The sequence below is a fragment of the Mustelus asterias genome, chromosome 1 (genome assembly GCF_964213995.1).
Source record: "Mustelus asterias chromosome 1, sMusAst1.hap1.1, whole genome shotgun sequence".
In the NCBI taxonomy this organism is placed as follows: Eukaryota; Metazoa; Chordata; class Chondrichthyes; order Carcharhiniformes; family Triakidae; genus Mustelus; species Mustelus asterias.
Window position 1 is genome coordinate 116,898,956 of NC_135801.1, and position 13,647 is coordinate 116,912,602.

At 40.1% G+C, this 13,647-nt stretch overlaps 1 protein-coding gene across 1 annotated transcript in view; it reads right to left on the reverse strand.

The window, feature by feature from the left end:
• Positions 1-13,647, reverse strand: part of ppat (phosphoribosyl pyrophosphate amidotransferase) — a 43,652-nt gene that overhangs the window by 19,453 nt on the left and 10,552 nt on the right. Inside the window, exons 2-4 of the mRNA XM_078217427.1 lie at positions 7,842-7,908; positions 5,407-5,613; positions 4,716-4,828 (exon numbers count right to left, since the gene is read on the reverse strand). Of these exons, the coding sequence (XP_078073553.1) occupies positions 4,716-4,828; positions 5,407-5,613; positions 7,842-7,908 (387 nt within the window). The remainder of the gene's footprint in view (positions 1-4,715; positions 4,829-5,406; positions 5,614-7,841; positions 7,909-13,647) is intronic.

Sequence of the window (13,647 nt, forward strand, 5' to 3'; positions counted from 1 at the left end):
TGGATGCGTGCAGAAGCTATGACTGTAACACTACATTCTGCACTGTCTCCTTTCTTTCTTTATGAACGGTATGCTTTGTCTATATAGTGTGCAAGAAACAATACTTTTCACTGTATACTAGTACATGTGACAATAATAAATCAAATCAAATTCCATGGTGGTGCACAATTTAAATTTAAGGGGCGCAATTTTACCTGCCACTCACGCACACACTCCCAATGCAGCAAGATCGGAGAATTTGGCAGCCAGCCAAATCTCTGTTCACTGCAGTGGGATGGTAAAATCTCGCCAGCGTGAACGGTGATAAGATTCTGGCCATTGTGGTTTTGAGGGTAGTACTCTTGTGTTTTGAAACATGCCTACAAGCAGCTTGCGGAGAATAGAATGCCCAGCATTCTCCAAATTGGACATACAAATGCTGATGGAAGAAGTGAAACACAGTGACCTTTTCAGGATAGGTATAGCAGGACCACTGGGCAAACTACCTAAGAGTAGCAATGGACATGAATGCCATGAGGCAACATAGGAAGAATTGTGACTTTTATCAATTCAGATAAAAGAAACCATGGCCACCTTTCATTAGTTCACTGTTTGATGTACTTGTCATTTATAATGATTTCCCCTCTCATTCAGTCTTTAAATTACATTCAATACTTTCCACAAATTATTATTCAGTACGTAGAATCCCTACAGTGCAGAAGGAGGCCATTCGGCCAATCAAGCCTGCACTGACAACAATTCCACCCAGGTCCTATTTACCTAATCCCATGTATTCAACTGTGCAAGCCAATGTTTGGAAGTGCTCAATCATATATCTCTTTGCATATATTCAGATCAAACTGTTCAATGTCATTTAGGGCCCAATTTTACCATTTTCATTCCAAGTGCTAAATCTGGGCGCAATTCAGATCCAACTTGAAAATCTGTTCCCAGGCGCCCCCATACGCACTTAGCCTGAAAAAAAAAAATCGCGGGTCTGAATCACGCTGTGGGTGGGGCTTAGCACGCCTGAAATGATCGGAGCTCTGAACCGCACATGCGCAGTTAAAGCGCGCCCGTGTAACATCGCTCCCGGGCCGCAAAAAGCGGATAGAGCGGGCCGGGACCGAAAAGCGGGACGATGGCCCCCACAGACATCACTGTCCCCCTTATCCACCCACCCCCCCGCTACCCAGACCGATCGTGACCCCCTGCCCCCCCAACCAATCGCCCACAATGGCAGCAGCCCCCCTGACCCCCCCCCCCAGAGATCCATCTGCCCCCCCCCCCTCCCCCCCCCGCCACCAGTGAGCGATCGGGCCTCTTTCTCCACCCCCCCCCCCCCCCCCCCCCCAGAATGATCTGGCCTCCCTCCCCTCCCCTTCAGACGTACATCTGACCCACCTCCTTCTCCCTCCCCACTCCCTCACCAGAGAATGATCAGGCCCATCTCTCTCTCTCTCCCTCCCCACTGATCTGAGTCAGAGAGCCGTTGGAAACTCTGAACATTCCTCTTCAGCAGCTGGAGCGCCCGAAACAGACTTTTATTTAGCATGTCCATTTCGGCCTGATTCCGGATTGGCGAATAGAACATAGAATATTACAGCGCAGTACAGGCCCTTCGGCCCTCGATGTTGCGCCGACCAGTGAAACCAATCTAAAGCCCATCTAATCTACACTATTCCAATATCATCCAAATGTTTATCCAATAACCATTTGAATGCTCTTAATGTTGACGAGTCCACTACTGCTGCAGGCAGGGCATTCCACGCCCTTACTACTCTGAGTAAAGAACCTACCTCTAACATCTTTCCTATATCTCTCACCCCTCAATTTAAAGCTGTGTCCCCTCGTGTTAGCCATCACCATCCGAGGAAAAAGGCTCTCACTATCCACCCTATTTAATCCTCTGATCATCTTGTATGCCTCTATTAAGTCACCTCTTAACCTTCTTCTCTCTAACGAAAACAACCTCAAGTCCCTCAGTCTTTCCTCATACGATCTTCCCACCATACCAGGCAACATCCTGGTAAATCTCCTCTGCACCCTTTCCAACGCTTCCACATCTTTCCTATAATACGGCAACCAGAACTGTACGCAATACTCCAAGTGCGGCCGCAGCAGAGTTTTGTACAGTTGCAGCATGACCTCATGGCTCCGAAACTCAATCCCTCTACCAATAAAAGCTAACACACCGTACGCCTTCTTAACAACCCTATCAACCTGGGTGCCAACTTTCAGGGATCTATGCACATGGACACCCAGATCCCTCTGTTCATCCACACTACCAAGTATCTTACCATTAGCCCAGCACTCTGTATTCCTGTTACTCCTTCCAAAGTGAAACACCTCACACTTTTCCGCATTAAACGCCATTTGCCACCTCTCAGCCCAGCTCTGCAGCTTATCTATGTCCCTCTGTAACCTGCCACTTCCCTCCGCACTGTCTACAACTCCACCGACTTTAGTGTAATCCGCAAATTTACTAATCCATCCTTCTACGCCCTCATCCAGGTCATTTATAAAAATGACAAACAGCAATGGCCCCAAAACAGATCCTTGCGATACACCACTAGAATGGGGTGGTAAAGGGTGAAATGCTGATAAAGTTGGGCGGGCAGTTCATTAATTCAATTTAAATGCATGCAAACGCATTTAAATCGCCGTTGTGTCTGTTTCGGGCGCGAATCGGATCGTGGCCATTGGTAAAGTGGGCATCTGTGCGGACGCAGGCGTAGATTGCATTAATGGTCTCACGCCCGACTTTACTATGTTTTCCGTGACACAATGGTAAAATCGGGCCCTTAATCTCACTGCATGAAGACTAATTAGGTCATTACATCCACAATGGCTATGTTGGCACTTTGATAGCATCACATATTCATCAAGTCAGTTAAAACCTCTCACTTCTACTCACAGAAGACAGCCCATGATAGGAAACTAGGATAGCACAGACAAGAGGAAGAGACCAGAACATTGCCAAAACTATCTCAGACAATCTTAAAGCACCAGTATCAAAGCGGAAATCTCAATTAATGGCCCAATTATTTGAAATAAGATACTTGAATTGTAGTAAGGAGGGTAGTGTTGGTGCTACAGTGAAGAAGGGGCCTCTCCTTGGTGGTCCACAGGATTCTCAGTCAACACAAGATAGTTTGCCTGCTTTAAAAAGCATTTTGATCTTCATAATGTGAAATTGGTAGGGGATACTGCACCAGCTGGCCATGTAGTTACAGCAGTTTCTCCAGGCAACACTGAGGAGCGAGGGTACCAGTCAGAGCAGTTCTTTATCACAGTCAAAACTGGCCTGTTCTGGAAGAAAATGCCAAATAGGATTTTCATATTCAAAGTAGAAAGGACAGCACTGCGTTTTAAAACTGCAAAGGACAGGCTAACACTCTCGGTGGCAATGTGGCTGGTTTTAAGTGTAAACCAATGCTGGTCTGAAAGTCCTTGATTTCTTTAAAAAGGTAAAAAATTAATTTCATCAACCCGTTTTTTTTTGGAAACTATCAGCAGTGCCTGGGTTACAGCAACAGCGTTTGAAGACTAGTTTGAAATTTGCTTTCTGCATGAGATCAGGACTTAATGAGGAAAAAGAACTTGTCCTTCATGGGCCGACTTAACCTTGATAATGTTCCTGGACATCCACCTCATCTTGAAGCTAGCCAATGGGCCGGGAGTCATTGCAACGTTCAAAGCTTACCACGAGCATAGAGGTTTCAACCACATTCTCAACATTATGGAAGCAAATCCTTCAGCCACTGTCCATGATTGATGGATAGAATTCAACATGCTTATATTAATAGGGAGAATTGCATGGGATGAGTCTTAAAAAATTAACCATCAATGCCTGCTGGAAAAAGGCTTGGCCTGAGCCTGTGAATGATTTCATAGAGTTCCCCAATTTGGACTAAATTGTTGAGTTTGCAAAACAAGTTGGAGGGGGGATCTAAAGGCCTGGCTACAAATGAAGTGGAAGAGTTACTTCAATCTTATCAAGCAGAACTCTCCAAATATGTGGAATTGATTAATTCAAGTGAATGTAAAGAGAAGGAGAAAGAAGAGCCCACAGCTAAATTTACACCCAAGTAATGGCAGACCTCAAAAGATCAGCTGAAGAATTGAAACTGGAGGTAACAGGCTATGACACACACATGAAAAGAAGCACCGTCTTTTGTAGTGATCGATTTGATTGAGTAGAATGTTGTACTTCAATTTCCAGAAGGCATTTGGGAAAGGTGATTACTACATCATTTTTTCTAATTGTACTGACTAAAAGTAACAAATGCCTGCTGATGGATGTTTTAAAAATTGCTGGAAATGACAACATTTGAAAAATAGATCAAGTCCCATGAATTTTCTGTTTGGATGATGTGAGTCATTTGCATGCAGAGGTCAACAAATTTTAATAAAAATCTGAAAAGAATTTACAAGTTATGTGATGATGCAAACTATTTATTTATAGTATATTTAGAAACCGCAGAGGTAATAGGGCAAGAAAGCAAGTTCAATTATAAAATTGATTTACTCAAAGTACATTTAACAATTCTTTGTAATGTCAGCGTGAAGAATTTGTTTCTGATTGTAGGGAGTCTCACACGGCCTTCCATCAGTATCAGACCCTGCCCTGAATCAACGTACACTTGTAATTGTACTTCAAAATGAGCTTGCTCTGTTATACTTAGAGCTGCTGTAACCAAAGTGGAGCTGGAAGTTTCAGAACCTTCCCTTACCTGGCCACCCAGTCAGGTGTATCAGCTTCCTCCTTTGGTGGAGTCAAAGCCAGAAGCTGTATGATAAGCTCACTGTCAGAGCTGGTTGATAAGCCAACTCCGTGTCGTAGTACCTATGTAAATTGAAAAAGTTATATTTTACAACCTGAAAAATACATAGCCAATCACACTCAACTTCACTGTACAAATTGAATTCATCATTCTGCATCAAGCTTCAAAATTATTACAGGTTAAATGACAAAATGCATACAAACATTTGACAAAGCATCAAAATGTATCTACTTTAAAGGCATATTATGGGCAAAATGGCAGCAGTCTCCTACTAACATGTGCATCAGAAGACCAAGGTTGGTTCCAAGGAAAGGGGACTACAGGTAGGTTGGGACAGGAAGTGCCTAGACCAAGCTCTCTCCTTTTAGGCCATATGAACCTTGTTTTTGTGCTCAAAAAGACAGGTTATTGGCTCGACCACAGAGTATTTATTCATGCATACCGTGGATTTGTAACCAACACATCAAGATTTGATTAACATGTTTACCAGAAAACTGAACTAATCTATCATTCATCCTGAACCCTTTGTCTCATTAGGGTACACTATATACTGAGGATCAATTAACTTTTCAAAATGCAAATTTTTCTACATAATTAACTCATTAAATGTAACAGCACTATTGATAATGCCATACTGCACCTTCATTTTTAACTTTTTTGCATTAACTAGTTCTCCATTGTGAGCGACAGCAATCTTTCCATGAAGAGTTTCCACTACAAACGGCTGACAATTCTGCAATTCAGAAATGCCCGATGTAGAATATCGTGTGTGTCCTATTCCCAGGTTTCCATTGCGAAGCTTTTGTATTTGCTCTTCACGAAAAGTACTATTTATGAGGCCCATTCCCTGTGAAAAAAAATTATATGAATATCTAATGATGATCTCCATAACCCGTAAACTAATAATTAAGATCACTGTTCTGAGGGAAGAATAATTCATTACTTTTAATTAAAATAATTTCTTTAACTATAACTTTGAGTCCTTATATCAATGGAAAAGTAACTTGTTACATTTTATACACATTTATTACAAAGCTGTAGTTCTACTCTCAGAAGTGTTACTCCAGGATTTGAAAATACCAAGTCCACCTGAGACTTGTTTTATATGGACTGTATGAACAAGTAATAAATTATACTTCTATAATCTGCACGCTTAACAACATGAGCTCTGACCACCCCATAGGATGTTCTTTGGGGGAAGCAACAAGGATTAAATTATGCAATTCTATATCAAATGCAGAATTTAGGTCCTGCTCAACATTACCTTTTTTTTGATTTGAGGACACAGTAAGTCTTTACAGTTTTTAAACCAAAGAGGAATAGCACAAAGTTCGTATTCAAGTATTCTTATCTTGTCTTTTGAAATTACAGCCTCAGGACTTAAAATATTTGCTTAGATCCAAAACTAAGCTCCAAAGAGCAGTTGCACAAGTCTTTGACCTGAAGGTTATTAAGGCCTCTGAACTGCAACATTGCTATGATTATTCTAAAGACGTTATAGCTTGAAATTCAACATGAATCAAAAATGTTAGGAGTTCTAACATTATTACAAGTCTTCTCAGTATTTGCAAAATGAAATGGAAAAATTCATTGAATTTAATTTGGAGCAATAGTTTTTCCCACCTGTAATTCACTACTGGCTGCTACATTCAAACAGCCAACACCATGAGACAAAAGCATTTACAGCATTAACATGAAATTAATTTATGTAGGCTACTTCCAGTGCATCCCTCTGTTAAACATAGAATAATCACTGAACTTTGACTGTAGCTTCGCTCTCTTCATTCGTGGGATGTGGGTTTTTTATATAAACTGGCTGGCCAGCATTTTTTATTGCCCATCCCTAGCTGCCCGAGGCAGTTGAGAGTCAACCACATTGCTGTGGCTCTGGAGTCACAGGCAGGCCAGGATGGTAAGGACACAGTAAGTCTTTTCTTAGCAGATTTCCTTCCCTAAAGGACATTAGTGAACCAGGTGGGTTTTTCCGACAATTGACAATGATTTCATGGTCATCAGTAGTTCTTAATTCCAGATTTTAATTGAATTCAAATTCCACCATCTGCTGTGGCTGGATTCAAACTCAGGTCCCCAAAATATTTGCTGAGTTTCTGGATTAATAGTCTAGTGATAATACAACTAGGCCATCGCCTCTCCAAGTATTTATTGCCCAATCCCCAATTTTCCTTGAGAAGATGGTATTTCTTGCTGCAGTTCATGTGATGTAGGTATATACAAAATGCTGTATGTCAGGGAGCTCCAAGATTTGGACCCAGCAACAGTGAAAGTTTGATGACATAGTTCCAAGCAAGGATGCTTTGAGGCTTGGAGGGGAACTTGCAGTTAGTGGTGCTCCCATGCATCTACACACCCTTGTCCTTCTAGTTGGTCATGACTGCAGGTTTAGAAGCTGCTGTCGAAGGAGCCTTGGCAAGTCGCTGCAGTGCATATTATTGATGGTACATACTACTGTCACTGTATGTCGGCAGTGCTGGAACTAAATGTTTAGGGTAGAGAATGGGGTGCCAATCAAATGGGCTGCTTTGTCCTGGTGTCAAGCTTCTTGAATGTTGTTGATTCATCTAATACTTTGGATTTAGCAATTTAAACGTACAAAGTGTTTTGTGTAGTTTGAATTAAGCAATTTTTAATTAAGAGCTGACATAGTGATATGTGTGGCAATTCACATTGGTGCACAAGGACACGCTTCCCTGACAAGAGCAGAGAGCACTAATCTCAGACACTGGATGCATAATGCCAACATCTCGGTTCAAATGAGCACAAAATTTACTGAAAGTATAAAAAATAACTTCACATCATTTGTTTATTGGAAAATAATCAAAATATAATCTTATCTGAAATTTGCTATTAAATTACAACGAAGTCCAAGATATAGGAAATTTAAATTTAAGTAAATGTTGCAAGGCTACTGGAAAATAGTAACACATGTTTTCTGAAAACAAAGATGTAGTAACGCAATAGAATGAGACTGTACAAAAGAATATTGAACCTGATTTGAGTTCAATAAAATTTTTATGTGACAATTTATAACAGCCTACTGCAAAATAAAAAACATACCTTGTGTGTCATATATAATGGTGGAGAACCTCCATTACTTGTCACAATTCCAGCACTTTCCTGACCTCTGTAAAACATAACTTCAAAAGTTGCAAAAATTGTCCATTGTTTTCTTAATGGAAAACAACTATCCCTCAGCTGCTCTGTAACTTTTAAGTCCTGTAGTGGAGAAGCATCTTTTCTCATTAGTCTGTTATAACACTTTAGTAACTCGTATACGATAATAAAGCAAGGGCTTTAAATAGTGCACAGGGGTGACATTTATTCTGAGAGAGGAAGATCTTGTTTCACAGAGATAAATATATTACTCAGTGGGATTAATGGTATTTCACTGATCCAGATATCAGTGAAAGACTTCTTCCATATCTATTTACAACAGCAGGGCAAAATTCCACACTAAACGTATGCTTCTAGGTTGTTTCTAAATACTTAGAAGTTTGAAATTATAAAAACAGAACAGCTCAAGGTTGTTCTTGAGGGGCAAGGACAGAATCAATTTGGTAAGAATTGAGAAGAAAAAAATGGTAAGGTCATGTTACTGGTGATATTCTATAGGTGTCCAAATAGTGAGAGAGATAGAGGAGCAATAGAGCAGAGATTGAGTGATTTTAATTACACAAAATATTTAATATTACAGCAAAGAGTAAAGAAAGGAAGGAATACCTGAAATTTGTTCAAAAGAATCTCCTTGATCAGTATATTCTCGACTCAACTAGAAAGGAAGCTTTGCTAGATCGGGCTTTGGGAAATGAGTTGGGCCAAATAGACCAAGTGCCATGTGGGGCACATTTGGGTAAGAATGATGATCACATTAGGTTAGATTAGTTGGGGAGAAATGCAGGGGATCTAGCCTGGGTAAAATGGAATCAAAGTCTGATAGGAAGAACTGTAATGGAACAATGAGTCATCTTTAAGGTGCAGATGCTTCAGATACCAGCTAGGTACATTCCACCAAAGGTGAAAGGTATAGGAATCAAAAATAGGGCTCCTCGGATGACGAAAGAGATAGCGATTATAAGGTTTATCTTGCAGTCAGATGAATTCTTCAAGCGAGAACCAGGAAAAATACAATAGGTTTAGAGGGGAAGTAAAGAGGAAAATAAAACTGGCAAAGTGAATGAGAATAGAATGCTAGTCAACATAAAAGGAAACCTGAAAATCTTCTACTGGCATGTAAATAATAATGTGGAGATGCCGGCGTTGGACTGGGGTAAACACAGTAAGAAGTTTAACAACACCAGGTTAAAGTCCAACAGGTTTATTTGGTAGCAAAAGCCACACAAGCTTTCGAGGCTCTGAGCCCCTTCTTCAGGTGAGTGAAGAAGGTGAGCCCCTTCTTTCACCTGAAGAAGGGGCTCAGAGCCTCGAAAGCTTGTGTGGCTTTTGCTACCAAATAAACCTGTTGGACTTTAACCTGGTGTTGTTAAACTTCTTACTATGTAAATAATAAGCAGACAGTAAAGAGTGAGTAGACCCTGTTATGGACAAAAGAGGTGATATGCTTGGAGGCGGAGGACAAGGCTAGAATACTTCAGGAGTACTCTGTATCTATATTTACAAAGGAAGAGGAGCCTGATGAAATATCCATAGAATGGGAGTTTGTAGAAGCAATGGATTGGGTGAAAATTGAGAGGGAGGTAGTACTGAAAAGGCTGGATATATTTAGGGTTAAAAAGTCACATGATGACGATGACTCGCATTCCAGGTTTCTGATGGATGTGGGAATGGACATAGCACAAGGGCTTGCCATAATCTTCCAATTTTCCTAGATACAGGAAAAGTGCCAGAGCAATCAAGACTGACGAATGTGAGCCCTTATTCAAGGAATATGCAAGGACTGCTGAGCAACTACAGGCCAGTTATTTAACACCAATAGTGATCAAGGTTTTAGAAAAAAAAGCACTTGGAGAGGTTTGAATTAATTAAGGATTCCCAGCACATTTGTAAAAGGCAAAGTAATGAATCTAACTGAATTTCCTGATGAAGTAACAAAGTTGATGAAGGGAGTGCTGTGGTTGTTATCTATGTGGATTTTTAAAAAAACTGTTCAACAAAATACCACTTAAAAGGCTGGTTAACAAAATTGAGGTTCATTGAATAAGAGGGTTAGTGTCAAATTGAATTTTTTAAAAATGACTTGAAAGAAAACACAAGCAATGGTAAATGTTTTTTCTCCAGAACAATCAATGGTGGTGTTCCCCAAAGGGACACTGCAAGGACCACTACTTTATTTGTTGGTGAACTTGGAATAGAGTAGAAATTCAAAATTTGGTGATGATGTGAAACTTGGAGTGGCAAAGTGAGGATGAGACAAATCGCCACCAACATCTTAGAAAAATGAGCAGGCAAATGGGAGATGGAAATTAGAGAAATGAGAGGCGATGCATTTTAGAAAAAAGTATTAGGGAGAGGCACCATACATTCACAGGCACAGTTCTAAAATGTGTGCAGGGACAGAGGAACCTGTGGGTGCATGTGCATCATTTTTTGAAGGTGGCAGGTCATACTGAGACAATGGGGTTTCATAAATACAAGGGCAGGAATGTTTACTCGGTTTGGGCCACAATTAGGAATATTGCGCCCAATTCTGGTCACCACACTTTAGAATAACTTTTGTTTTAAACAGAAAGTGCTAATGGCTGTGAACTCGCTACTCAGGAGGGTGGTGGAAGTGGAAACAATCAATCAATACAAACAGAAATGGGTGGGCTCTTGAAGGAAATTAACTTGCAGGTCTATGAGGATCAAGTACGAGTGGGACTGACTGGATTGCTCAGAGACGCAGCATGCACTCTATGGGCTGAATGGCCTCCTTCCGTGCTGTTAATTATATGTCTCAAGGTACAACCAAGTGCAATCAGTAGGCATATAAATCTCACTCTACAAAATTTATTTTGTAACTACCATAGAAAAATAGTTTGCATTTCTCTAATTAGACAATTCTATTACTTGCTTCTGCTAGGAATGTTCTCAGGCATACCTCGAAACATTCTAAACCTTTCATCTTACCATGGATCATAAATTTAGTTTTTAAAATAAAAATAAACCATTGTGAAAGTTATTTCAGATTAACTTTACACAGAAATACTCAAACCAATATTATTCCAATTAGAACTTAAGCTATGGAAAATATATTTTTGAGTTGGCAGCACCTTAGAAATAAAGCGATTCCAATGTTAGATAGGTTGAATTAAAGAGATATGCTATATGTTTGAGATGAGATCTTTAATTGTTGACCTATTGTGTTAAATGCACAATTTTAATAATTTGGTCATAATAGAATCTTGAAATATACCAAAACTTCGGGTTGTGGCGGAGGGATGCGAGACACCATATGTAAATAGTGAAATTTAAGTAATCTTCTGTCTCAGGTGTAGAGAAAGGTACAAGTTTGATAGCACGAAACTTGAATATTGCTGAAGAGACATTGTGCAGAGATTTTTTTGTATTGCATTCATCAGGACAGACACAAGGATCCAAATTTCAAACAATCACAATAATTTATACTATAGGGGAAAAGGTGTCAAAGGTTTGGTAAGTTGACTCCAATTGTCCGAGGTGTTGCCAAAAGCAATGGGCAACTATGGGTTCCCCATACTCCAAATAATTTTTTAAAAAGCATAAGATTTTAACATATCCATCCTTTTTTGCACAGAACGGATCCCTGTGTATGAATATGTCGCTTCTAGTAAGCAAAAATGAGCCAGTGCTATCCAATTGCAGTCACAATAGTAGATGTTTTGCTTTGGGTGGTGGTATTTTCTACTAGTACGATGTTCAAGCCTTGAGCCTTTCTTGAATTACCTGGGGAACCTATAATTCCCTGTTGTTTTCTCCACAGCAATGCCTCAGCCAATCAATCAGAGTCAACTTGCCAACAAACTAGCATCCCTTTTCTCTTGTGGTATAAATTATGATTGTTTGAAATTTGACATTCTTGCATTTGCCTCAATGAGCACAAGACAAAAAGCTTCAGCAACATGTCTCTCTTTTCAACAGTATTTAAGTAATCTTCATTATTTGAGGAACTAAGTCATTATATCTTGACAAACTTCTATACCGAGGAGGAAAGAGGGAAAAGAAAGACATTTTTGTTGAAGATATCAATTCTCTTACATTGTATGATGGAAACTAAATAATATGCACAATATATTTATTCAGTAAAAGGAGAACTCTTTGGTTGTAACACAGTGGACTTTGTAGTACAACTATTAGAATGCTCGATAAAACCCATTTATCAGCAAAAAGTAAATAGCATTGCTACACAACATGTTTCTGGATGACCGTCAAACCATTGACTCTCCAAGCCAATAATCCCTTTGAATAACCTCTTTGCCCTCAAAACTCTTCAACATATCCAAGTTAATTTCAGAGTACCATTGGCTGCAATAAAAAAACATGCAGTGAGTCCAAGAAAATTGCATATCTATTCTAGATTACATTTTCAGAAGTGTTAAATTTAGAGAATTAAGCTTGCAAATTTGTTTTGGAATATGGTTATACTGTATTCGCATTCTTTTTCAGGGAAAAAAAAATACTCTTGTGCTCCAATGCCAAAATAATGATCTAAAAAACACAATAGGACAACACACTAAGCTTCACGGGCAGTCAGCAAATTTACCTTGATGCAGCCGGCCAACTGCTCACACTACAGAATCAGAGGCACCTTTCATATGACAGGTTGCTTGCTCTAGAATGATGTTTCTGGGGTCAGCATTAATGCTTAGGAATTTTCTGTGGCACAAAGCATGAGGAGTCTTAGGTTATCATATGACTTCCAGTATTTCTTACATTCCCACTGCAGTCTAAACATATATCACTTTAAATGAAGTTAATTTATTGAAACAATGCAACAGCTGACTGACATTTCCAAAAGCCTTCACTTTATATTGTTACAAATTTTCCACAAGATTTTCACTGTGCACATGGATAAAATAGACTTGTACAATAGCAGGGTGAAAACGGCAACAGCCATAATGCATCCCTCATGTACACGAGCACAGACCTTTAACCATCTCCAACACAAAAATAATATTCTGCAGATATCGGAAATCTGAAATAAAAACAGAAAGTGCTGGAAATAGACAAGAAGTCAGATAGCATCTGTGGAGAATTCTCCACAGTAGTGATTTGTATAATCACTCAATTTGTATTTTGATTAGCTTCTACTTGGCGTAACTGTTACTAAAATGGCTCCCAAGTGCATGAGAACTCCTGAAAGGGTGAGACTCCATGGGAGTGGAATTTATATAGGAAATCAGGATCTTTGAAAGATGTAAGATGTTTATCCAATTTATATTAAGTTATAAGTTGTGTCTTCTCCGGAGCCTTCAACATGTCATTGATGAAGACGAACATCTCGCCAAAGCCATCCCCACACCCCCACTTCTTGCCTTCAAACAACCACACAACCTCAAACAGACCATTGGCCGCAGCAAACTACCCAGCCTTCAGGAGAACAGTGACCACGACACCACACAACCCTGCCACAACAACCTCTGCAAGACGTGCCGGATCATCAACACAGATGCCATCATCTCACGTGAGAACACCATCCACCAGGTACATGGTACATACTCTTGCAACTCGGCCAACGTTGTCTACCTGATACGCTGCAGGAAAGGATGTCCCGAGGCATGGTACATTGGGGAGACCATGCAGATGCTACGACAACAGATGAATGAACACCACTCGACAATCACCAGGCAAGAAAGCCCACCAATGTCTTCCTGTTGGGGAATACTTCAGTGGTCACGGGCATTTGGCCTCTGATCTTCGGGCAAGCATTCTCCAAGGCGGCCTTCAC